At 47.1% G+C, this 21,492-nt stretch overlaps 4 protein-coding genes across 6 annotated transcripts; 3 read left to right on the top strand and 1 right to left on the bottom strand.

Annotated features, from left to right (window-relative positions):
- Positions 1–1,352: 1,352 nt before the first annotated feature.
- Positions 1,353–4,690, top strand: LOC9658990 (DEAD-box ATP-dependent RNA helicase 1). Its single transcript, XM_002978785.2, has 13 exons — positions 1,353–1,459; positions 1,509–1,743; positions 1,831–2,088; positions 2,155–2,297; positions 2,367–2,550; positions 2,639–2,826; positions 2,885–3,089; positions 3,169–3,274; positions 3,341–3,622; positions 3,675–3,810; positions 3,881–4,208; positions 4,278–4,409; positions 4,458–4,690. Exons 1-9 carry the CDS (start codon positions 1,359–1,361, stop codon positions 3,460–3,462), a joined length of 1,542 nt encoding a protein of 513 aa, XP_002978831.1. The 5' UTR covers positions 1,353–1,358; the 3' UTR covers positions 3,463–3,622; positions 3,675–3,810; positions 3,881–4,208; positions 4,278–4,409; positions 4,458–4,690.
- Positions 4,691–9,833: 5,143 nt separating this feature from the next.
- Positions 9,834–13,009, bottom strand: LOC9658989. Of its 2 annotated transcripts, XM_024683832.1 has the most exons (14): positions 12,848–13,009; positions 12,713–12,786; positions 12,592–12,650; positions 12,461–12,521; positions 12,341–12,399; positions 12,187–12,296; positions 12,067–12,131; positions 11,912–12,022; positions 11,677–11,858; positions 11,481–11,630; positions 11,362–11,431; positions 11,198–11,305; positions 10,038–11,142; positions 9,834–9,992 (listed from the first exon to the last, which is right to left on the bottom strand). In XM_024683832.1, exons 1-13 carry the CDS (start codon positions 12,931–12,933, stop codon positions 10,067–10,069), a joined length of 2,211 nt encoding a protein of 736 aa, XP_024539600.1. In that variant the 5' UTR covers positions 12,934–13,009; the 3' UTR covers positions 9,834–9,992; positions 10,038–10,066. The 2 variants fall into 2 exon arrangements, with proteins under 2 accessions (XP_024539600.1, XP_024539601.1); XM_024683833.1 differs by having other exon boundaries at positions 9,834–11,142; positions 11,481–11,618.
- A 146-nt stretch (positions 13,010–13,155) lies between these two features.
- On the top strand, positions 13,156–14,527 carry LOC9658988 (rRNA-processing protein fcf2). 2 transcript variants are annotated; one of them, XM_024683779.1, is made up of 6 exons: positions 13,156–13,558; positions 13,606–13,851; positions 13,902–13,962; positions 14,019–14,090; positions 14,145–14,260; positions 14,324–14,527. In XM_024683779.1, exons 1-6 carry the CDS (start codon positions 13,176–13,178, stop codon positions 14,412–14,414), a joined length of 969 nt encoding a protein of 322 aa, XP_024539547.1. In that variant the 5' UTR covers positions 13,156–13,175; the 3' UTR covers positions 14,415–14,527. The 2 variants fall into 2 exon arrangements, with proteins under 2 accessions (XP_024539547.1, XP_002978829.2); XM_002978783.2 differs by having other exon boundaries at positions 13,603–13,851.
- Positions 14,528–14,542: 15 nt separating this feature from the next.
- On the top strand, positions 14,543–16,670 carry LOC9658668 (pheophorbide a oxygenase, chloroplastic). Its single transcript, XM_024683778.1, has 7 exons — positions 14,543–15,072; positions 15,149–15,384; positions 15,439–15,565; positions 15,625–15,761; positions 15,816–15,975; positions 16,034–16,303; positions 16,362–16,670. Exons 1-7 carry the CDS (start codon positions 14,644–14,646, stop codon positions 16,614–16,616), a joined length of 1,614 nt encoding a protein of 537 aa, XP_024539546.1. The 5' UTR covers positions 14,543–14,643; the 3' UTR covers positions 16,617–16,670.
- The last annotated feature ends 4,822 nt before the right edge of the window (positions 16,671–21,492 follow it).

The following is a 21,492-nucleotide window of genomic DNA, read 5'->3' as shown; positions in this document are numbered from 1 at the left end:
AATATGGAAAATATGTATATAATATTTAAAATTCATTATGTTTATAGAGTTCATAGTTATATTTGAAAAGTAGAAGGGGTTTAGTAAATGTCTACTTGATTAGTTTTTCCCGATTAAAGTATATTTTTATAATATAAAGATAAGTATCTTTTTTACAGCTATCTAGGCTATCTAGTAATTATAGAAATTAAAAAGAAACATTTACTTAATATTATTTTAATTTTAGAGAATAAAAAGTGAATAGACAATGCCAGTTTATATATATAAACATAAACATAATGTATATAAATATTCTCTGAGTTTATATATATACTCATATATACTCATATATATACTCATATATATATACTCATATATACTCATATATATACTCATATATATACTCATATATACTCATATACTCATATACTCATATACATATATATATACACCAAACTCATATATATACTCATATATATACTCATATATACTCATATATATAAACATAAACATAAACATAAATATATATATAAACATAATTTTCTCTGAGTTTGGTGTGTAAACCTTTGCCAGTAGACGAGATCGCCAAGCTGTATGGTCTAGTTCTGGCGACCGTCAGGGTATGCCAACTGCAAGACCAGAGCTTGAGCTTGAGCGCAATTAGGCACTTGATGCCGGACCTAGGCACCGAAGTGAGGCCTTTCGTCATCTGGGGCTACTGTGGCCCCTTCCCAGCGGGGTTCAAGGCCACTTTCCTAGATATGCATGGGCCGCAGGCGAGTTTGGAGGTAGTGCAACAGCTTTTCATGTCCGCATCTACAGGGGTGTACAATGTGATCAGGGAAGGGGATAGTAGCCAGGAAAAGCTGGTTCTCAAGCTCCTCTCACTATTCAGGTTGGCAAGCTCGGGCATCTTCGTCCTGTACTCGCCCTCAGCTTCTCCAGCTCCTCCAACGTTGGACGCTCTGCTGGAAACATGACGGTTTGCTCATAGACCGATCACCCCAATACAAAGCTAATTCATATCTTGTTTAAATCTTATAAGAAAAGTCTACACTTCCATATGTAGTTCTATTATATTCTCAGCTATGTTTTGCCTTCGCATTTTTATTTTTTTTGGCTGGTCCTTTGCTTGATGGCAACTTCCTCTATGGCAAAGATTTCCTTTTTGGCTTGTCCAGAGCTAACTGCTAGAGCTACTATCTTGGATTCCTCCTGTTCCAGCAGCTCTACAATGCAGCAGCAAAACTAAGAAATATATCAATTAATCTGACCTATCTCCTCGTCTTTTCAGCCCTAAACCCTTGTAATGTTTTATTATTAACTGTTTTGAATATTTTAATCGAGATTTTATTTAGGGTTTATGAGGAAGGGTTTACATGGCAAAGGCGCCTCCGGTCTTGCAATGGATGCGCCAGCCGCTGGATGTCAACTCTTTCGAGGAGCAAAGCCTCGATTCTGTGCCATTTCTTCATCCTGGGTACGTGCGATCACTCTCAATGTGGCATTCGATTTCTTTGGTGATGCAGCTTGATGGAATCGTTGCGAAACGTTGGAATTCACTCGCTATTCCCCGTGCAAGCGGCGGTGTGGCACGAAACCGTGGGTCCTGGAGGTGGCGCCAGGGATTTAAGCATCTCGTCTCCCACTGGGAGTGGCAAAACTCTCGCGTACTCCTTGCCCATCGCTCAAAGCCTCTCCCAGTGTCTTCTAAGGCGCCTTCGAGCTCTCATTGTGGTGCCAACTCGTGATCTAGCAATGCAGGTATTCTCTCTTTGGGTGCTTTTTCTTTCTCCATTTCTTTCGTTGTGTTCTTCGCCTAGAAACTTATTTTTACTCGTATTTTTCCAGGTGAAACAAGTCTTTGATGCTATAGCTCCTTCGGTTGGTCTTTCCGTCGGTATTGCTGTTGGACAAACTTCTGTAGCCGCTGAAGCCTCTCAGCTCGTGCTTTTCCCTGGAAAGATCGATACTTGCTTCCGGGAGCTCCATCTTGCCAGTGATAATCTTGCGGAGAGTCGAGTCGACATTCTGGTTGCCACGCCGGGTCGGCTCATGGATCACATACAAAACACTCCTGGGTTTACACTGGAGCATCTTCAATACTTGGTAAGCACTTTCATTCTTCTCTTTTTCCTTTTTTTTTTTTTTCCTAAGCTCCACGTTTTTCTCAAGGTTGTAGATGAGACAGATCGACTTCTGCGTGAGGCGTATCAGGAATGGCTTCCGACCGTCCTTGAAGCAGCCAGTGCCAAGAACTTTTCTCCCAGCGACGATAGTAATCCCGGCATTGGCTCGGTTCGCACCATCCGCCGCTCGTAAGTTTTTATACGCGGTCCTTCGTGGTCTTGTTTTAAAGTCTTGTGTGTTTTTTCCTCGTTTATCAGGTGCTTAGAAAGAGGTATCAAAGGCTGCGTCGTACCGAGGCTTCAGAAGATTATTGTATCGGCTACTTTGACAAGAGATCCAGCGAAGATCGCACAGCTTCGGCTGTACCATCCACTTTCCGTTGCACTGTCGACATCGGACAACTTGTATAAGCTCCCGGAGCAATTGCGGTCCTACACGATTGTAAGTTTTGGTTTTAACAACGTTGTGACAGTTTTCTTCTCTCGGCGTTTTATGCGTGTTATGTGTTTCTCTCCTTTTCCTTATACAGATCTGTAAGGCGCAACAAAAGCCATTGAAACTCGTCACACTTTTGCACAGCCTGGGTGATCAGCGAACAGTGATCTTCACCTCGTCCGTGTCAAACACCCATCGCTTATCAACATTCCTGGCGTGCTTCGAGGATCTTCCTTTTAGAGCTGTCGAGTACTCGAGCTTCCAACATCAGCTGGCACGAAGGTATGGGACGACCAAAAACTTTGTCTACACTGACTCTCTTGTCTGTGTCGTTCTACAGCAAAGCCTTGGCCGCGTTTAGAGCCGGGGAGGCACAAGTTTTGGTGGCGTCTGACGCAATGGCCCGGGGAATGGACGTCGAAGGTGTCACGCACATAATCAACTACGACATGCCTCCTTTTGCGAGAACATATGTACACCGAGTCGGCCGGACTGCTAGAGCTGGAAGATCAGGCTCTTGCTTCACGCTTCTTCGCAAGGAAGAGGTAAAAAGAAAAGTCCATCACTCTCTCTTTTTCTTTTCTCTCATCTCGCTCACTCATTTTCGTTTGTCCGATCCTGTAGGTGAGGTATTTCAAGAGCATTCTCGCCAAGGTCCAAAACAGCTCCTGCAAGACGTACAAAGTGTCCTCCGAATCCACTAAAGAGCTCCGTCCCCGCTATTGGACTGGTCCGTCTCGCCCCGAATCTCTTTTATTAAATGCAGTACTAACACTTTCGATATCCATGCTTGCAGCTTTACAAAAGCTAAAGGAGATTCTGGATGCCGGGGCTGGAAAGAAGGGGCATGAAATGTATGCCGAAGAAGTAACAGCGGCTGATGATGCAGCGGTGGTGGCTTCACTGTTACCCGGCTAGCAATCGAAGGAACAACAAGAAAAAAAAAAACAGTTGCGGCATTAAAAACTCGAGCAACAGCCAACAATCCACCGGTTGGAGGAAAGCTTCTTCAATCGTTTTCGACCACAACAACAACAACACTATGAGAGGCAGCGCTCGCGTTGGTGCTGCAAAACAGGTTTCTCGTTTGCGTTTTAATGTTCTTTTGTGGAATGGTTATATACGCGCAGAAAGCAAAGGCTTCCCACTCTCAACAGCTCGACTGCCGCTTTCACAGCAAGGTCCACTAGTCACTGTTTGGATTTGGGTGGTGAAAGTAACGCTTCGGTCATCCACTGGGAAAACAAAAATAAAAACTTCAGACTGGTGAGCAACTGTTTTTTGCAAGTTTTTTTTCCCTTGCTTTTCCGATCTTGATTTTGTTCCTTTGGCGTAGGACCCTTGAGTGATTGTCTCCTCTTTTTAATTTTTTATCTTCCAGAGAGAAAATGGTGCTCTGTTTGATGATTCACAGAACCACTGCAAGGCTTTGTCAAAGGTCAAGTAGGAGGAGGCAAACTTTTCCAAGGATTGTAATTGCAGTCCGTGTGATTTCGGGATTACAAAACAAAGCAGGAGCTTGTGACGCCTCATCCATCGGGTCACATGAAAGGTTTGCTTTTTTATGTTTTTTTTGCTTTGAACAGCGAGTTCAAGGACGGAAGCAGAGGTTTGGCCTGCAAATCCTCCAAGTTGCATATGCGACTCCATTAAAACAAAGGAAAGTGAGTACTACTACTTGAAATTTAAGCAGGCTGATTCATACTTCCAATGACTTTGCTATTTCTTTATAGACCATCCAGCGAAGAAAAGAGAAAGATAGTGTCACCATTCTGGGCAGCACTCTTGTACGACGATACGGGCGGTGCTAAATCGCTCGTCACAGTGTCAAAAGCTTTACAAAAAGGCCCCCAAAGACAAAAGAGGTAAACTTACTATCGATCGAGAGCCAAGCTTTTATCATGTATAACCAGGAATAATCAACGGATTATCAAAAGCAGCCACTTACGACGGCACAGCTGCCCGATCTTAGAACATTTTAAACTCGGCGACGAGATCGTGCGTATCAGCGGGATTGGTAATCAAATCTTTTGTCTCCTCATAAGCCTTGTTAAACGTTTAGTGGCGACAAGGTGACAATCCAAGCAAGGTTCTATCCATCTTCATCATCCACATTGTCTCCCGATTAACCTATGATTTTCCCACTCTTGTTTGTGTGGCTGGCCGTTTTTAACACCGCGCGAATTAACAACAAGGTTGCCGGCTGATTACCGAGCACTGCGCCGTTCCGTACACAAGCTGGTCACTGGCTCAGTCCGTACGCGCTGGCGTTGTTTGTGTGTGTGGCCCATACCCATCATTTCATTATGGGTACCTACGGGATGGGGACAACGTCGCTTTCCCACATTATCCGCGGGACACGTGTCCCTGGCGTGGCCCCGGGACACGTATACTGACGCGGCCGTACGCTAAGGCCCACTGGCGGGAATCGCGTCTCGTACGGCGCACCCGCAAAACGAGGGAAATTAAACTAATAGGCACCTGCTAAAGAAACCGTAAACGACAGTCGGGGTTAGTTTAAAACTAACGGGGTTGAAAAACCCTAATCTTCGCTTATGTTAAACCAGGGCCAATCCAGAGGCGCCACAGGGTGGTGGTATGGTATGGTATGGACAAGAATGGAATGCATGGAGATTTCTAAGGGGACCGGGCAATTCGCTAGAGGGGCGGGATGGCCGTACATGGATTGTTGGGTGTATCTCTGGCACATTGGCAGTATTATGGCGTGAGTATAGTGTCTATGTGTCCACTGTTATAATACTGGAAGTTGGCGGACGATGCTGACCCTAGAATTTTATAACTTTCGGGCTTGTAAGGGGAAAGGTGGCCATGTCGCTTACGGAACCCTAGGGGGAAGTATACTACGTTTCTTACCGGATGTAACTTGTCACCTCGCCCATTCTTTTTAAAGGTTCCGTGATGCCCTCTCACTTTTACGTGGACGGACCTCCATTGTGTTTGGCTTTAGGGTTCCCTGGTAACAATCCGCCGGTTTTGGAAGCTTTCACAGGTGGAGGAGAAACTTAAGGTTGCGCGCCGCGCGCTCGTCTCTTCTTCGTCGCCGATTGCTTTGTCTTTTGTTTCTCCTTTGGTTCTGATAATGACGAGGTGACAACGCACTCGCTCGCTGCAAGCAAGTGTGGCGAGCCACGGATGGATCGATCCGTCACGCTGATCGATTGATTGTCGATCCATTCATCCGTGGTACTCGCAAATAAAAGAGAGAAAAAAAAAAAAAGGATTCGGAGAGATTCAATTCCATCCATCCATGTAACTTATATGCCCCGTGTGCCTTTGTGATGTTGTAACTCTTCCCAAAGTCCCAAGGTTCATACCGGACGAGCATATTCCCCCGCATAATCATCCACTTTGAATCCCATGATCACGATTCCGGCCATCAACACACTCTCTGCGCAGGAATTTAAGTTTTTTTTTAACGCTCGATGATGGCATCGTATACTTTCGCGTATTCCAACGTACCCTGAACAATCAACTTAGACTTTAATCCAAGGTCATCATTTGAAATTAACCCAATCATGGGTTTCGCTAAACGCCACGGGTTTAAGCCGAGTTTAAACTCCACCAAACCTAAACCACACTTTACTAAGGGCCCCTGGTGTAAACGATCCCCTGCTAAGGACGGTGTCCTCCACGGATGAGCAGCATATAAAATTTCAGGAGTAAATCCAAATGGAAGCTATGGCGAGGGCCATTTTTTAGGGTTCTCGCGGAGCGAGAGGAAGAAGATTGGCTGTGTTGCGGTATTGCGAAGGGATCTCTCTCAAATTTTTGTCTCTCAATCACTGGTTTGTAGCGCGGCCTTCCATCGCTGCTTCGCGAGAGCATTTGGATTCCAGATTTCCCCTCTTTTTTTTTGCGCTCTCCATCTCTTCCGGAAGGGGCATTTTTGTTTTCTCCGTTGATCCAATCCAAGCGCCATCGCGAGGAAGGAGAGAGATCTTCGTTTCATTTCTCCTTACACTGGGTCTTCTATAAGTTTTCCCTTTCTTGAGAGAGTTCTAGACGCAACCGTGTTCTTCATCTTCTTCTCCAAGCTATCGAGTTGGATGGTCGAAGCGTGGGGTGTGTGGTGAGCTCCAGCATCGTGCGGCACAAGTCTTGGATCGCGATCAGCTTTAAGAGCAATTGATCGATCCATCCATCGATCTACCCTAGTTCTAGCCAGGATTTCTGGGCAGGAATTCTCTTCTTTCCCCTTTCCAGAATTCCTCTCACGAGCGCGTGCGAACAAAGAGAAGCTGTGATCATCGAGCGAGAGGAGCTGCAATGATGACAAGAATGACCGCGGTGGCACCCAAGGAGCGCATCTCCAGCGGCCTCTCCAGCGTGATCCGCGAGAGGAATGCCGCGGCGGCTGGGCCGAGCCGCCGGGACAAGCTCCTCGGGATCTCTCCCGGATCATCCCCGTCGCCGCTCTCGATGCTCGATCCACCCGACAGCGAGCTCCGGGAGGAGGACGTGTGGGGCGGCGACGAGAATTCAGCCGACGATCTGGACGAGAATCAACCCTCTCAGCAGCAGCCATCGGCGCGATTCCTCAAGAGTGGGCGCCAGTGGCTGGGGCTGGAATCCTCCACCAAGGAGCAAGCCTCGCCGCTGGGGCTCTCGTCCATCAATCGCCCAAGCGCCAAGGAGGTGTCCACCGCGGCGCCAGTGCGCAAATCCACCACGGCCTCGCGGATGATCCCCCAGGTCTCGTCCTTCGATCACCCGGGGAAGATGATCCAGCAGCAGTCGGCGCCAGTGAACATCCCGGACTGGAGCAAGATCCTGGGGATCGACAAGCGCGGCGGCAAGGAGAATGGGTTCGATGGATCGGAGGAGCCCGAGGAGGTGGAGGAGGCGGAGGATGAGTGGCAGGAGGAGGATTTGGATCCGCGCGGCCGCGAGATGGGCAGGAAGAAGAACAGGATCCCTCCTCACGAGCTCGCGGCGAGGGAGTATGCCAAGAGCCACACTGCCTTCTCGGTGTACGAGGGCGCCGGGAGGACGCTCAAAGGGATGGATCTCCGGCGAGTGAGGAACGCAGTGTGGATGCAGACTGGATTCCTGGGCGGGTGATCCAAGAGCGAGGACGAACGATTGTTGGGTCGATCCAATCGCTTGCTCCTCGCGTTTTGGTCAGTTTTTTTTCTTTTCTTTTCTTATAGTTGTCTAGCCTTGTTCTTCATCCCTTTCGATCTTATCTCTCTCACTCCCTCTCACCCACACTGGATTAGATTGAAGTTTTGAGCACAATGACGGCAAGAAAAGAAGAAGAAGAGCAGGATTTTCTCTGGTTTTTTGCCTCCTTCCCTAGGTATGATATTGTGAAGATGATATACACTTAGAGGATTTCTTCTCCCCTTTTTTTCAATGTTACTTTGGTTTTTATTTTTCTGGCCAAGCTTGATGCTGCTCCAGAGGAAATCAGAAAAAGAATCTCTTGACTGTAAAATCGCAGGTGGTGTGTGTTTCTTGTTTTTCTAGTTTTTCTTCTCTCTCGATCTGACTGAAAATGGCATAGTGGAATTGATGAATGGGAGTGCTGTGTTTTTTTTCTACTCTTTTTTCTCGTGTTTTGCAGCGCAGCAGCAGCAGCAGAAGCGGAAGCAGAAGGAGAATCAGAGAGAGAAAAAATTGGAGGAAAAAATGAAGAGAGAGAAAAAGGGTGTCTCAAAGTTGTTCTTGACAAATGTGAGCTTGACAAAGAACTCCAGAACCTTTTCTTGCTTCCAAAGTCTCCCTGGTTTCTCTGATCTCAACTTCTTGGATAGGGAATTTGGGAGTTTCTCCATATGGATCAGAACTTCTTTGGTTATATGATCCATGTCTCTGGTTTGGAGGAAGAAAAAAAAAAATGCAACTCCATAGCTGCATTCCTGATTTGCAAACTTGGAAGTCAGTGACAGGGAGGAATCTTTTGCTGACTCCCAAGTTTCTGCTGCCTCGCATTTGCTGACTGATCACAGATGATCTCATTCTTTTCCCTTTCTCTCTTACGAAAACTCGGCATTTCCTGACTCACCATTGATCACAGATGGATAATCACAACAAGAGTTTTCGAGCAGTCCGCCACCCCAAGGTCAGATTTTTCGCGACTACCCACGCAGATAAAGAGGCCATTTTACCAGGCGAATGGATAAGTGCTGCTGCGCCATATATCTATCCTACTGCCATTCCTTAGTTTTCTCAGCTATTTTGCGTCTGGCAACCACGGCAGCTAGCTGGCCTTCCACGCTGTTGCTCCTATCCCCTTGTTTTTGTTAACCCCAAAATGGCCGAATCAAGTACCTCATCCATCCAGTACAAAGGTGGTCGAACTCTCACGATTCGTGACCTCCAATTAGTGTACCTTAACCCGACTTAGTGAAAGAAAAGCCGAGCTTTGTGTGCTATACTTTTGCTCCTTTCACGTCCGTCAACTTTACGGACTTGAAACCCACGCAATTCATTCGCCCTCGAGTGCTCTGGCGTGCGCCCAGGCGCTTAAACTTGTTCGCGACGTCGCCACCCCTGGATTGATGACCTCAAGTTGGGGTAATTCCCTGCTCGGCTGAAGACGTTGGCCCTGCTTTGTCTTCCTCGCAACAGTATTCTCTGCTTGCTTTGTGAGTGCGGCGACAAGCAAGCGGTCGTGCTTCTTGTCCTCTTCTTCTGTTGCTCTACAGCGCCGCTTTTGGAGCGTGGCGCTTGGCGTCTGGTTTGCTCGAGATCTCGTTGCGTAAGTCCCGTCTCTGGAGTTTAGGATGAAACAAAGGCTGCGGCGAGGCTACATTCTTCAGTGGAAGCACACAACCAAAATGCTGACCGCCTATCGAAATGTCAAACGCTGGCGAGAAAACGATCAATAGTAGAGCTTTGCCTGGACACAGTTTTCGAGTACGACGCACGCGAGGCAGAGTAGACGTCAAGGAAACCAGATGCTTGCCGATCTATCTTTGTTCTTGATCGCGCGCACGACTTCTTTGGAGCTTTAGTTTGATCCTGGGATCGTATTGGACATCGCGCTGCAAGATGAATTCGTGAGGCTTCCTTTGATAGCTTTAGGCGTTTCAATCAAAACAGGAACCTTTGGCAGCCTTTGATGTCGTCAATGTATATAAGCAATCATTTATCCATACTTTGCTCTTTAGCTCGGGCCAGTCCTTTGACAGTGATTTTACGTTCAACAGAAGCTATCCGCATGAGAAGATGAGACTCTATTGTGGACTTTCCTCCGAGATATTTCTAGAAATGTGAGAATTTCACTGTAGAAGATAGAGCATACTCTTGAGCTTGGAAGAAAATTCTGGATCAAAATTGGCACAATTGCACATATACATTAATGTGGCTCTATGATATCACAAGCGAGAGTTCAATAACCACATTAGTCCAAGGTTCCTCTTCTCGATCTAGTCTAGATTCGCGAGATTGGTGTACCTTATAGAAACTCTGCTCATCCACAACTTCGCAAGCAGTCATCTCAAAAAAAGAAAAGAAAAAGGAGGTACCTTTGTGCGCACTTCGCTAGCTCCTTTTCTCAAACCAGAGCTTTCACTGCCGCAATGTCGTCCATCATCTGCGACAGCTGCCTCTGGACTCCCTGTGGCATCGTCAATCTGTTAAAAGGTGACCGGCTTCTCACGGCGCTGTGGCTTGTATACGGCCTTAAACCCACGCTGTTCATGTTGCTTATCGTCCTCAAGCACTCCGGCGTGCCACCACGAAGAAGAACCGTCGATGCCGACTGTGGACGCTTAAGTTTCCTGGCGACGTCGCCACCCCTGGATTGATGATATCCCGAGTTCTCGTCCGTGTAGTGCGCTGCTCGGCTGGAAACGTTATCGTCGTCGTCGAAGTAGACGGACATGGCGGTGGAGGGTCTCGTCGCTGATAGAGCGGTCGATGGCCTGGAAGTTCTCCCGGACATGGCCGTGGACGGGCGAGTCGTGTCCACCAGAGGCGTGCTACACCGGCTGCTGGAGCGTCTCTGCGAGCTTGGAGGCCTCGTCCACTGCGTGCCTTCCGAGTAAGAAGTGCTGCAAACGACGTTGGCCTCGCCCGTGTATAAGTTTTCGCCGACTCTCGTCGACCACCTCTTCTCGGAGTCGTCCAAGACCCGGTAGTAGCCAGACATGTTGTGAGGCTCGTGGTGGTCGTGGAATAGCGACAGGTACGACTTGGGAGGCACTGGCGACCCTGTCAGCTTCACCTCCGGCCAAAACGCGCCGCCTATCGGCAGTGGCGAGCTCCTTTGTCTTCCTCGCAACTGTACGCTTTGTCTCCTTTGCCTGCTGAGGTCCATGCTGTGAAGGCGGCGCCAAGGAAGCGCCGCGTCGCGCTTATCTTCTTCTTTTTCCGTCTCAGCCTCTACAGTACTCTTGTCAACCGCTTTTGGTGCCTCTCGAAGTCGTTCTGTTTGGCTTGAGATCTCGTGTGCTTTCTCCGTTGCGTAAGTCTCGTCTCTGGACTTTTGGAAGAAGCAAGGCTGCGGCTCTACTGTCTGCGACCATCCTTGGAGTGCCATAGGCACCACCCTGGTAGCACCCGGCGTTTTGATCTTCGACGGAACGACAGGGACCAAGTGTTTGATGAGCTGCCAGTAGTTGAGATATCCTGCTTGCAAGCAAGGTATAACAACGATTGAAAAGTCCACAAGGAAAATGCTCACCATCTATTGAACTGTCAAAGGCTGTCGAGAACACTCTTAGTTCTGCAGAATTTAGACCGACGTCCAAGGCTCTAAACACGTTTTCCACCTCATCAATAGTAAGTTTGCCTGCACACAGTTTTAAAGTAAGACGCACGCAACGGCAGAGTAAAAGTCAGGAAAACCAGATGCTTGCCGATCTTTATTCTTGAAAGCGCGCACGACTTCTTTGCAGCTTTTCCCTTTCATTTGATCCTGCCAAGAAAATACATCAGAAAAATATTCTGAATCGTATTAAACATACCAACACTCTCGTCTTGAGCAGTTTTACGGCAACCAGCTCTGCCTTTTCTTGTTGAGTGGTCACCATATTCCGACTGGCGCTCTTCTTCTTCCGCATTTTCACCTTAGACTTTAAAAGCATACTATCTGCTTCAGTACCCTGAAGAAAGCGCTATGCGGTCGTCAATCGAACACGTTTTCACAACTGACGTCTTCACCTCGATGTCAGCGGTACGAAGGCTCGAATCAACAGGTGACCATGGACTTCTCGGCCGTGAACGCGGTTGTGGATGTGCTCCTTCGACCGGCTCGTACACTTCAGAGCAGGGGTCACGTACGTATCTACATTTTGGTGGACTGATATCATGAACTTGCAAGCATAAATCCCTTGTATATTTCCCTGAAAGTGTCATACTTATTCTCCACTAAACTTCCAAACGAAAAAAGAGTTACCAAAGTTACGCCTGTGAGTAGGCTTCCAGCCAGCGGTGCTGCCCTCTATGTCCGTCACAGTCATGTGATCCCTCTCCTGGACCATCAGAAAGACCCTACATTGGCAAAGGACTTGATTAAAAAATTACTACGCTTTCAGTGTGTTGTATACGCACAAAAGGTTACCCTGGATGAAATTCGTGATGATGGTCGGCTCCCATCAATGTCGTTTACGTTCATGCTGAGACAAGTAAAACAGATGTTAATGAAGGACACTTACAAGCGAGAAAACGGACCTGTCTTTCAAGAACTTCGGCTCATAAGGAGAAGGCTCTACAAAACTTGGTAACTTGTATTCCGGGACCAGCGGGCTTGTGCCTCTCGCTTTGTTTCCTAGCTTCATGTTCTGAAAAAGATCGCTGCGGCATCATCAAAACAAAAAACAATTACCTTTGGATCAGGACGGCAGCCTTTGATGTCATCAATGTATAGGCAATCATTTGGCCTATCTGCAAACCAAGAATACTATCCTGTCAATGACGTGAATCACTAGAACATTGAAAAGCATACTTCGAAGTGGTTTACGTGGTCTGTTCTTTAGCTCCGGCCAGTTCTTCGTAAGTGTTGGACTCTGCAAGAGTGAATTTGCGTTTAGGAGAAGCTACCCCGTAAGAAAAAACACGCCTTTCTTGTGGACTTACAGCACTAGGTCCCCGGTTGAGATACTTGTAGAGTGGTGCTGGAGTAGACAAAGGAATTCCTGAATGAAAGAAAGAAGGAAAGAAACATTGCAATCCCAGCTGGAACTAGCTAACGGAGTACCTTCGGTGGTAAGTGAGCCAGCGCGATTATATTTCCCAGATACGTAAGGCGCACTCTTAGCTCGTCCATCGCGCCTAGAAACACACGAACACTCAAACAGGTGAGATAGAAAAAAAATTAAAATCGTAAGCATACCTGACATCATCCGCTGCGTGGAGCGTATCCATCGACATTCGCCGCCATCGCGACGTGCCTTGGAACAGCGATTCATTCTCTCCCATCGCTAGTGGATCAAATGTAGCACGCGCGCCGAGAAGGCGAGAAGCTCGCCCCCGCCATCGCCAAAATTGTGGAGCTAAAAGCCCTAGGCGCGCCTCAACTGTGGATTACGACGAACGGCCACGATTTGGTTCTGCGGCTTTTTGAATTGGACGGTGGAGATTGTCGTTACTCCGCTTTGAATTTGGACGGCTTGGATGCGGTAGGGTTTGGCGGGGTTTAGGGTTCTTTGTCTTCTCAGGTTATGGCGAGCGCAGATGACGAGAATGCTGGGGATGTTCCGCCAGCCATCATGATGCTGAGGACTGGCCTCAAGAATCTCACCAGGAAAGTGGATGGATTGCTAAAGAAGCCGCGAGCGCTGGAAGCTGAGAGGAGAGATTCTTCTTCCGTACTGCAAGAAAAGGAAATTGTGGCCGAGCCTGTGATCGCCAATGCCAGATCAGATCATTGTGGAAAGGAGGAGAAGGAAATTCCAAGCGTGGGAGATGGATCTGTCGCGAATGGATCGAGTGATGTGGTGGTAGTGAGCAGCGATAGTGAGAGCAGCGACGACGATGAGGAGAACGACGAAGGCATGGTCGATTTACTGGTGAATTCACTACGCGTCCATTCGGGTTCTACAAGGTAAGTTTTTTCTTTCTCAAGTTCTTCCTTATGTGTGACTATAGCAGTGTTGGGGATCGCCAAGCTCTAGAGAAACAATGTTTTTCTATCAAGAAAGCTTCACCGAAAGCAGTTTCATGGGTTCCAAACACTGGCCTTCCCACTTCCACACAGCTTCTTACGACAAAGTTGCAGAGTTCTATCATGGATCCCGAGAAAGATTTGCAAGACGGACTGCTCGTACCAACACGGAACGTTCGCAAGCTCAATAAGCTTGCCAGAAAAAATATCCCTGACACAGCTGGTGCTAAATGGTAAGTTTTGTGTAGTTTTTCTGCTTTCTCTTTCACTCACAGCTTCACAGGTTTAACATGCCTGCACAAACTTTGACACCAGAGCTGAAACGAGAGCTTCAGCTTATCAAGGTATGAATTGCTTTTGAAAGCTTCGATCTAAGAGCTTGCTGGATGCTACTCTTTAGTTGAGAGGTGCTCTGGATCCAAAGCGTCACTACAAGAAGGAGGATTCCAAAAAACTTCCCAAGTACTTTCAGGTAAATAGCTGTAGAGGTTTTGTGATATAGAGGAAGTTCTAATGACCAGTGCAGATTGGTACTGTTGTGGAAGGACCTGGGGAGTTTTATTCAAGCAGGCTGACCAGGGCTGAACGTAAAGCCACAATCGCAGAGGAGCTTCTCGCAGATGCCGGCGTTCAAACTTTCAGGTTTGATCGAGATTGTTTTTTGAATTTTCCTGGCTTAGTTGCTCTGCACTTCCTTCTGTGTAGAAAGCGTAAGTTTGCAGAGATTATGGAAAAGAGTTCAGCCGGTCGAAACAACAAACGCAAACAAAAGAAAAGCTTCAAAAAGAGAAGATAGATTTCAGGTTTGCTCGGTTTTAGTGCTTGGACATTGAGGAATTAGAGTCGGCACTTTTTTGTCACTTTAACATGATCACGCGATCAGTTTTAACACAGTTTCTTGAGGCCCAAGATATTTCGTTTTCAGTCGAGAGCCGTGTCGAGCTACCGTGGTTTGCGAACATTCTCGAACTTCGTTTTAAGCAAAACTTGATCTTTGAACTTCACTTTTCCTTTCCTTAGCCGCCATGGCAGTCTATGGAGGAATCGCGTGCAACAGTCTACGCTCAGACACTCTCGCAAGCAGTACCAGTTGCAGCACTGGTGCCTTCATCAAGGCAAGAAAAACCATCGGTTTTGTAAGTTTCTCCAGGAGAAGAAGAGGAAAAATTACGGTCACAGGTGCAATAACTTCCTCAGCGCCAGGGTCTAGTAGCACTGTGAAAGAAGACGAGCAACAATTCTTACAGCAAAGTCTTGGGGAGAGCCAGGACAAGGAGGACAAGAAGTTCTCGTGGACCGAGCACTGGTACCCGGTTTCTCTTGTAGAGGATTTGGATCCAAAGGCCGCTACTCCATTCAAGCTCTTGGGGAGGGAGATAGTTGTGTGGAAGGACGGGGAAGGAAACTGGAGGGCTTTCTCGGATCAATGTCCTCACAGATTGGCTCCGTTATCGGTAAGTTTTCTTTTAAATTTTTTTTCCTAGTTTTATATGTGTTCATGGCTGAGAGGTATTTTTTTTCCCTGCACAGGAAGGAAGGATTGACGAGAATGGATGGCTTCAGTGCTCTTACCATGGCTGGTCATTCAAGGGCGATGGCTCTTGTGGAAAAATTCCGCAAGCGGCAACTCAAGGCCCCGAGTCGAAAGCGGTCGCTTCTCCAAGAGCGTGTGCCATCACCTTTCCTGCGGTTGTTTCGCAAGGGCTCCTGTTTGTTTGGCCTGACGAGAAAGGCTGGGAAAGCGCTCAAAGAACACAACCTCCTCAGTAAGTGATCCTGGCATCAAAATCTATGTGCTAAAGTGTGTCTTTGTTGTTTAGATTGCCTGCTGTGTTTGATGATCCTAGCTTTTCGACAGTGACTATACAGCGTGATCTCTTCTATGGCTACGACACACTTATGGAGAACGTTTCCGATCCATCACACATTGATTTCGCTCATCACAAGGTATGGAGATCCAGTATCACAGTTCTTTTTGAGCTAGACAGAAAGCTTTGCGACTGAAGGTTACAGGCAAGAGGGATAGAGCCAAGCCTCTTACTTTCAAGGTGGATTCGAGAGGCCCATGGGGATTTTCTGGTGCCAATTCCGACACTCCAAAGATCACGGCCGAGTTTCTAGCTCCATGCTACTACATAAACAAGTAAGTTCTTGGCTACTTTTTGGCGATAGAGCTCTTCAACAATGTTTTGTTCAGGATCGAGATACCACTTACACTACCTCTTCAAGGTCCCAAGACATGGGAGATATGGATTTGCTCCTTCAACGTCCCAATGGCTCCAGGACAAACTCGCTCCATCGTTTGCAGCGCTCGTAATTTTTTCACGTTTCTCATGCCCGGCCCTGCTTGGTGGCAGGCAAGTTCCGCGTCATTCTTATATCTTTCAGTTCTTTTTTAACTCTCTCGTATTGCAGCTGGTACCACGATGGCACGAACACTGGACTTCCAACAAAGTTTACGATGGCGACATGATAGTTCTTCAAGGCCAAGAGAAGAAGTTTTTGGCAACAGGAGGAGACATCAACGCCAAGTATTCGCAGATTACGTTTACTCCCACTCAAGCAGACAGGTTTGTTCTAGAGTTCAGAAACTGGCTTCGCAAGCATGGCAATGGTGAGCCAAAGTGGGCCGCTGGAACTAGCAAAACCCAGCCTTTACCATCGACTGTTCTGTCCAAGCAACAGGTAAAGTGATTGCCTGCCATTGGAAGCTTACTTTAACGTTTGTGTTGTGTTCTTACAGATGCTCGATCGATACCAGCAGCACACACTGAATTGCTCCTCGTGTAGGAACGCATTCAAAGCTTTCAAGGTCGCTGGGAGAGTTCTCATTGGAGCCACAGTGGTGTTTGCTGTTGCTACAGGAATCCCTCAGGAGATCATTCTCAAGCTTATATTTGCAGGCCTTGCAATGGCTAGTGCAGGGACAGCGTTCCTGTTGAAGGAGTTGGAAGAAAACTTTGTGTATAAAGACTATGTCCATGCAGAGATTGACTAATGGTTTTTCCAAAGGAGTGAGTCTACCGTGAATAATTAAATTCTTTTAGAAAAACCAATGGATATACCTAGATAATCCAAGGTTGTGAACTAAACTTGCAGCTAACCTAAAGGGAAGAATTTTTAGTAGCTTTCTTATAAAAATTGTTTAAAATGTTTTATTTTAAATAAGTCTGCTCTTATAGCGCCGCCGCTGCTCTTCTAGCTGCCTCACGCTCCCTCTAGAAGATCATGAATTCGTTCTTCTTCCGGGTTACCCGGGGCATTGAGAAGCCCCCTCCTGTAGAAAACTTGCTTGCATCTATAGAATGTGATGCACGCGACCACTGGAACGAGGATCGCAGTGGAGCACCATGCAAGTATGAGGCTGCTGGATTTATATACCGACTCGCCCTTGACAACAACGAGAACTTCAAGCCCTCGCTTTGTGATTGGAACTTGGTCTGCCAGCAGCCCCCAGGTTGCAAATTTCCTCTCCCTCTGAAGCTCGGCAGGGGTGACGGCAATCACAGGAGTGTAAGATGCAACCGAGATAATGGAATTGCTCACACAAAGCATCAATGTCTTCCATCACTGGAAATTCGTCAAGTCCGTGAAGAGCCTGAGCTGGAGATCGATGAAAGGCACAGCTGCTGCCACCACGGCTATGAAGGCACTGGGAAGAGCTACTGCTGCCACCCAGAAATCCGACGCTGGATGATTGAGATCCAGGGCCGAGTTCTGCGCTTGAATGTAAGAGTTCTTGACGTGAGACATGAAAGATCCCAGAACGTGGACAAGTGTCGTGGTGGTCGTCAAGTCGACTGACGAGGTAATGGAATTGCTGCTTGAGGAGTTGTCAGCTCCAAGAAGGCAAAGGTTTCTGCGTGGCCTACTCGCGAAGACGACTCCCTGGGACATGTCGAATCCTGCTGCTTCTGGAGCTGTATTGACCCTGAAATTCGACCATGGATCAAAATCTCTCCCCCTGAGCTTTACAATGCTTCGGTTGAAAGTTTGTGGATCTAGCTCCATCCCCTTGCAAAAACCGAGGCCAGTTGCATTGGCACGATCAGGATCGATGCTTCTCAAAGTCATCCCGCTTGACATTTCGATATGCGTGTTCCAGTTGGGAAGGGTCAAAACTTTGGATCCAACAGTGTTGCTCAGTACACCATCTTTCTCTTCCCAGAGGGAAAAGAATGCATACTTTGTGGTGCCTGGAATGGCTCGGATTACCACGGGCGTGAACTTAACACAGGTTCCAGCTCCAGCGCGTCAAGACCTAATGCCCACATGGTGATCTTCATAGTTCCCAAGCTCTTGATCTGTGCCTTGGATTTGTGCTCTATGAGAGAAGAGTTCTTGGTTGAGAGAAGGCCACCTTTCTCCGCAACTTCTGCGGTGAGGTTTCAACCCGAGAAGCTGGAGACCATGTACGCAAGAAAGGCCTGCTGGCTGCTTGATTGTAAATATGGAAGAAACTGCCAGTTGGATTTGTGGGATGAGTCACCATCCATGCTCAGGATTGCTGTGAAGCATGTTACACTTCGAACATTGCCCTCGTGAACTGAGATCGATGATGCTGTTGCTCTCGCCAGAACTGTAATGATCACAAAGAGAATGGCTCCTTTTGTCATGATAGTATGCCCAACTTCTTTGGAATTTGCTTCTCTTTCGACTAACTATATGTACCAACTTTCACAACTTGCTTCATAGACAAATCTATGCAACCAATTTGATCAATCATGCATACACGATCTTTAAGAAGAGAATATACCTATACTTATTCTCTATAAATACATTTGTATATGCGGCCTGTCGTGAAACCATCAAATGTAAATGTAGTGGCCTCGGTTGTGATTTAACAAAAACTTCCCACTTGCAAAGAATGATAGAGAAAGGTAAATTGCATTGGGCCATGATAGAATTTGCCTCCCAGCTTTGACACTGTGAATCCCAATCTAAAACTATCGTACGTTGGTACCGCAGATATGAGATGACGCAGCTAAGAAAGTAAGATATCACCACTAACGCACGAAGTTTGATCGCGCTCAAAGACAAGGGATACACACACCGAGTAAAGAACGCAAATCAAAACACTGAATATCAAATAGAGATGAACAGCTGTGCGGTCAATCAATCTTCTCATGCATGGTCGCGGCAGAATTTAGAGTAGCTATCACAGCAGCAGGTGCACCATTTTCAGAATGGTTGTGTTACCCTTGCAGGGGCACTCTCATCAGCACAGGAACGTAACCACAGGCTGAATGGTTTCACCTGAGAGCCATTTAGCTGCCGAATGGTTTGATACAACATCAGTGCTCACGGTGGCCTGGCAGCAGCACGACGTTATGACTACCGGGTGGCCTCGCCAGTCGCACCATTGTGGCCCGGTAAATGGCCTCCCATTTTGGATATTGATTCTCTGTTCTAATAATTAAAAACAAAGAAAAGAAACTATTTTGTTTATAGATACGGGGTTAATTATCCAAAAAAATATTTAATTTACGAGCTTTGATTGCATAATGTAAACTTAGGAATTAAAATCAGCTTCTTGACACTTGTTCAAACACTGCCCTGTTTTTCAGCAATCACCTTGACCTTAGCTAGAAAGTTCTTGTGAGATTCTTCATTATACATTCCTTGCCGCCCAACGTGCCCACCGCTTTCTTCATGGCTCGTGAGCACTTCCCACGTCCTCAGACTTGAGAGCCGTCACCACCGTGAATGACGAAAGCTCCACAAGCTCTGGCAATCCAGCGACCATTCCCTCCCGCTCAAACATCCCAGAGATCTTCCCTTTGACCAGAAAGTAGATGAACACCACTGACTCTGCCACGATGCCCGCGAAGAGGAAGAACATTCCGGCCAGTGATAGTGCCTCGGAGATGCTCAAGAACGTAAGCCCGATGCTGCCGCTAACCAGCCAGTTGGCGAGCAGTTCAGGCTCACGGCTGGAGCTCAGGAAACACCTCGGAGTTTAGAACCATGTTGATCGGCCCGAATCCTACCGAGAAGGAAGCCATGAGAGCTCACCAGCTGTTGTCGACTAGCACAGAAGCAGGGAAGCTAAGTCAATCCCGACAGCAAGTAGCTGACGAAGCAGTATTCCCACGTTGATAAAAATCTCTTGAAACGAAACCAAAACACCCCTGCAGCTCATCACGCCTGCTCCGAGAAAAAGTATGACGGAATTCTTTCGGCCAATGGACTACCTGCTAGACTAAAGATATCAAGTTTAGCATAGCTCATGAATTTTCAGATCCCCCTTTATGAACAAGACTGCTCCGCTCATGATACCAATGTCTGGAAGGCATGCAAAGTGAAGAAACAATACCATATCCAAGTAGCACCAAATTCAGAGAAGCCAAAAGGGTTCCAGCATTCTAGCTGTCAGAATCACTGAGGTGGCTCGTCATGCAAAGCAGAATACTGCTATCCTCTCCAAGACCTCGAAGCAAGTAGGAAACAGATGAAAAGCTCAGGTATAATGGCAGCCACGAAGCTCAACTGCAAGAGCCAAGCCAAGGGAGTCTGGAACGAGCTTCTGTGGCTGGTTCCAGATGCTCGTCGTGGCCTTCGGCATCCAGTTCTTCCAGCAAGCCTCAGGGATCGACGCTCTCGTGCGGTGTTTAGGATCACAACTAGTCGCTGGGTATAGCTCAGATCCAGTAATCGCACCTTCGTCGAACTAGATGAGAAACTAAAATTGAAAAGACATATCACGGAGTGGCCGATCACAGAGCAAAATAAAGCGCAAGCTCCCTTCTTGGAGTGGATTCTTACCCAAACCAGATCTGGGCCTTAGGCATTTCATTGCGGGAAATGCCAAATTAGGACAACAGTGCCACCAGTTTGTTGTATTGCAGAATCCCATTGCAGACTAGAGACCCAGGTCATGATGGAATTCTTTGGGCACTTCCTCCTGTGCTGCAATTGGGGAGCGACAGAGTGTTCACAATTGTTGTGTTGTAAACATTGGAAATGGCCGGGTAATTTTCGTTTCCTGGACTCAGACCCCAAAGGGAAACAAGGCAAGCCTTTCAAGTGCTGCCTTCTCCTCTGAGTATGATATCCCTCATGGGGATGCATCAATATGTAGATGGGGCAACATGCCAAAAAGCAAAGTATGTTTGTAAAATATTCTTTAGCGCGATGCGAGATATTTTATTTGGGCCACGCGTGAGTTTACAGTGCGTTGTTGATTTACAAATGAACGAGCCACAAAAAGCCTGCCCATGCAACAAAGATTGAGCAGGAAGTTTAGAAGGCTAGAATGATATTACGATTCCTATAGGTGCTTGGTGGGCACTACAGGAATGTGATGCCCAGTAGCTTAGGTCATCCTGGAGCACTTTCACGCTACTTAGTGCTTGGTCAGTTTGCTTCCTTTTTTCTTTCTTTCAAACAAATAGGAAGGTCCTGAGATAGTACACAGTGTTGAAAAGGCTGTAAGACAGTACTCCAGCAATTGCATACCTTCTGAGTTGCATCTTGAAGCAGCCACAATGAGTCACCCATGCATATACAAAAGACACAAGTCAGTACTCCTCGTTTCGGGAGCTCTGTTATGAACTTCTTAGCAGACCTGAAGGCCCCACCTACAGCCATCGTGGAAGTGATAAGAATCACAATCCAGTTAAATGCAGACTTGTCTACCTGTTTTGTCATCACCATTCTGCAACGATCTGCATTCAATGAAAAGATTCAATACCTAAAGCCTCAGACGTTCTTGCAAGAACTCACATTCTCTTGCTGTTGTTCACCAGTGCAGCAACGAGTGGCCTTCAATCGTGCTTTACAAACCCAAAATGCCGGCCCCTGGATTGCCCGACAGGCATGTGAACACAACAGCAGACACCATAAGCATTATGATGCCATCATCAGGAGAATCC

This window comes from Selaginella moellendorffii, unplaced genomic scaffold, assembly GCF_000143415.4.
Source record: "Selaginella moellendorffii unplaced genomic scaffold, v1.0 SELMOscaffold_38, whole genome shotgun sequence".
NCBI classification, from domain to species: Eukaryota; Viridiplantae; Streptophyta; class Lycopodiopsida; order Selaginellales; family Selaginellaceae; genus Selaginella; species Selaginella moellendorffii.
This window is presented reverse-complemented; position numbering and strand designations above follow the sequence as displayed.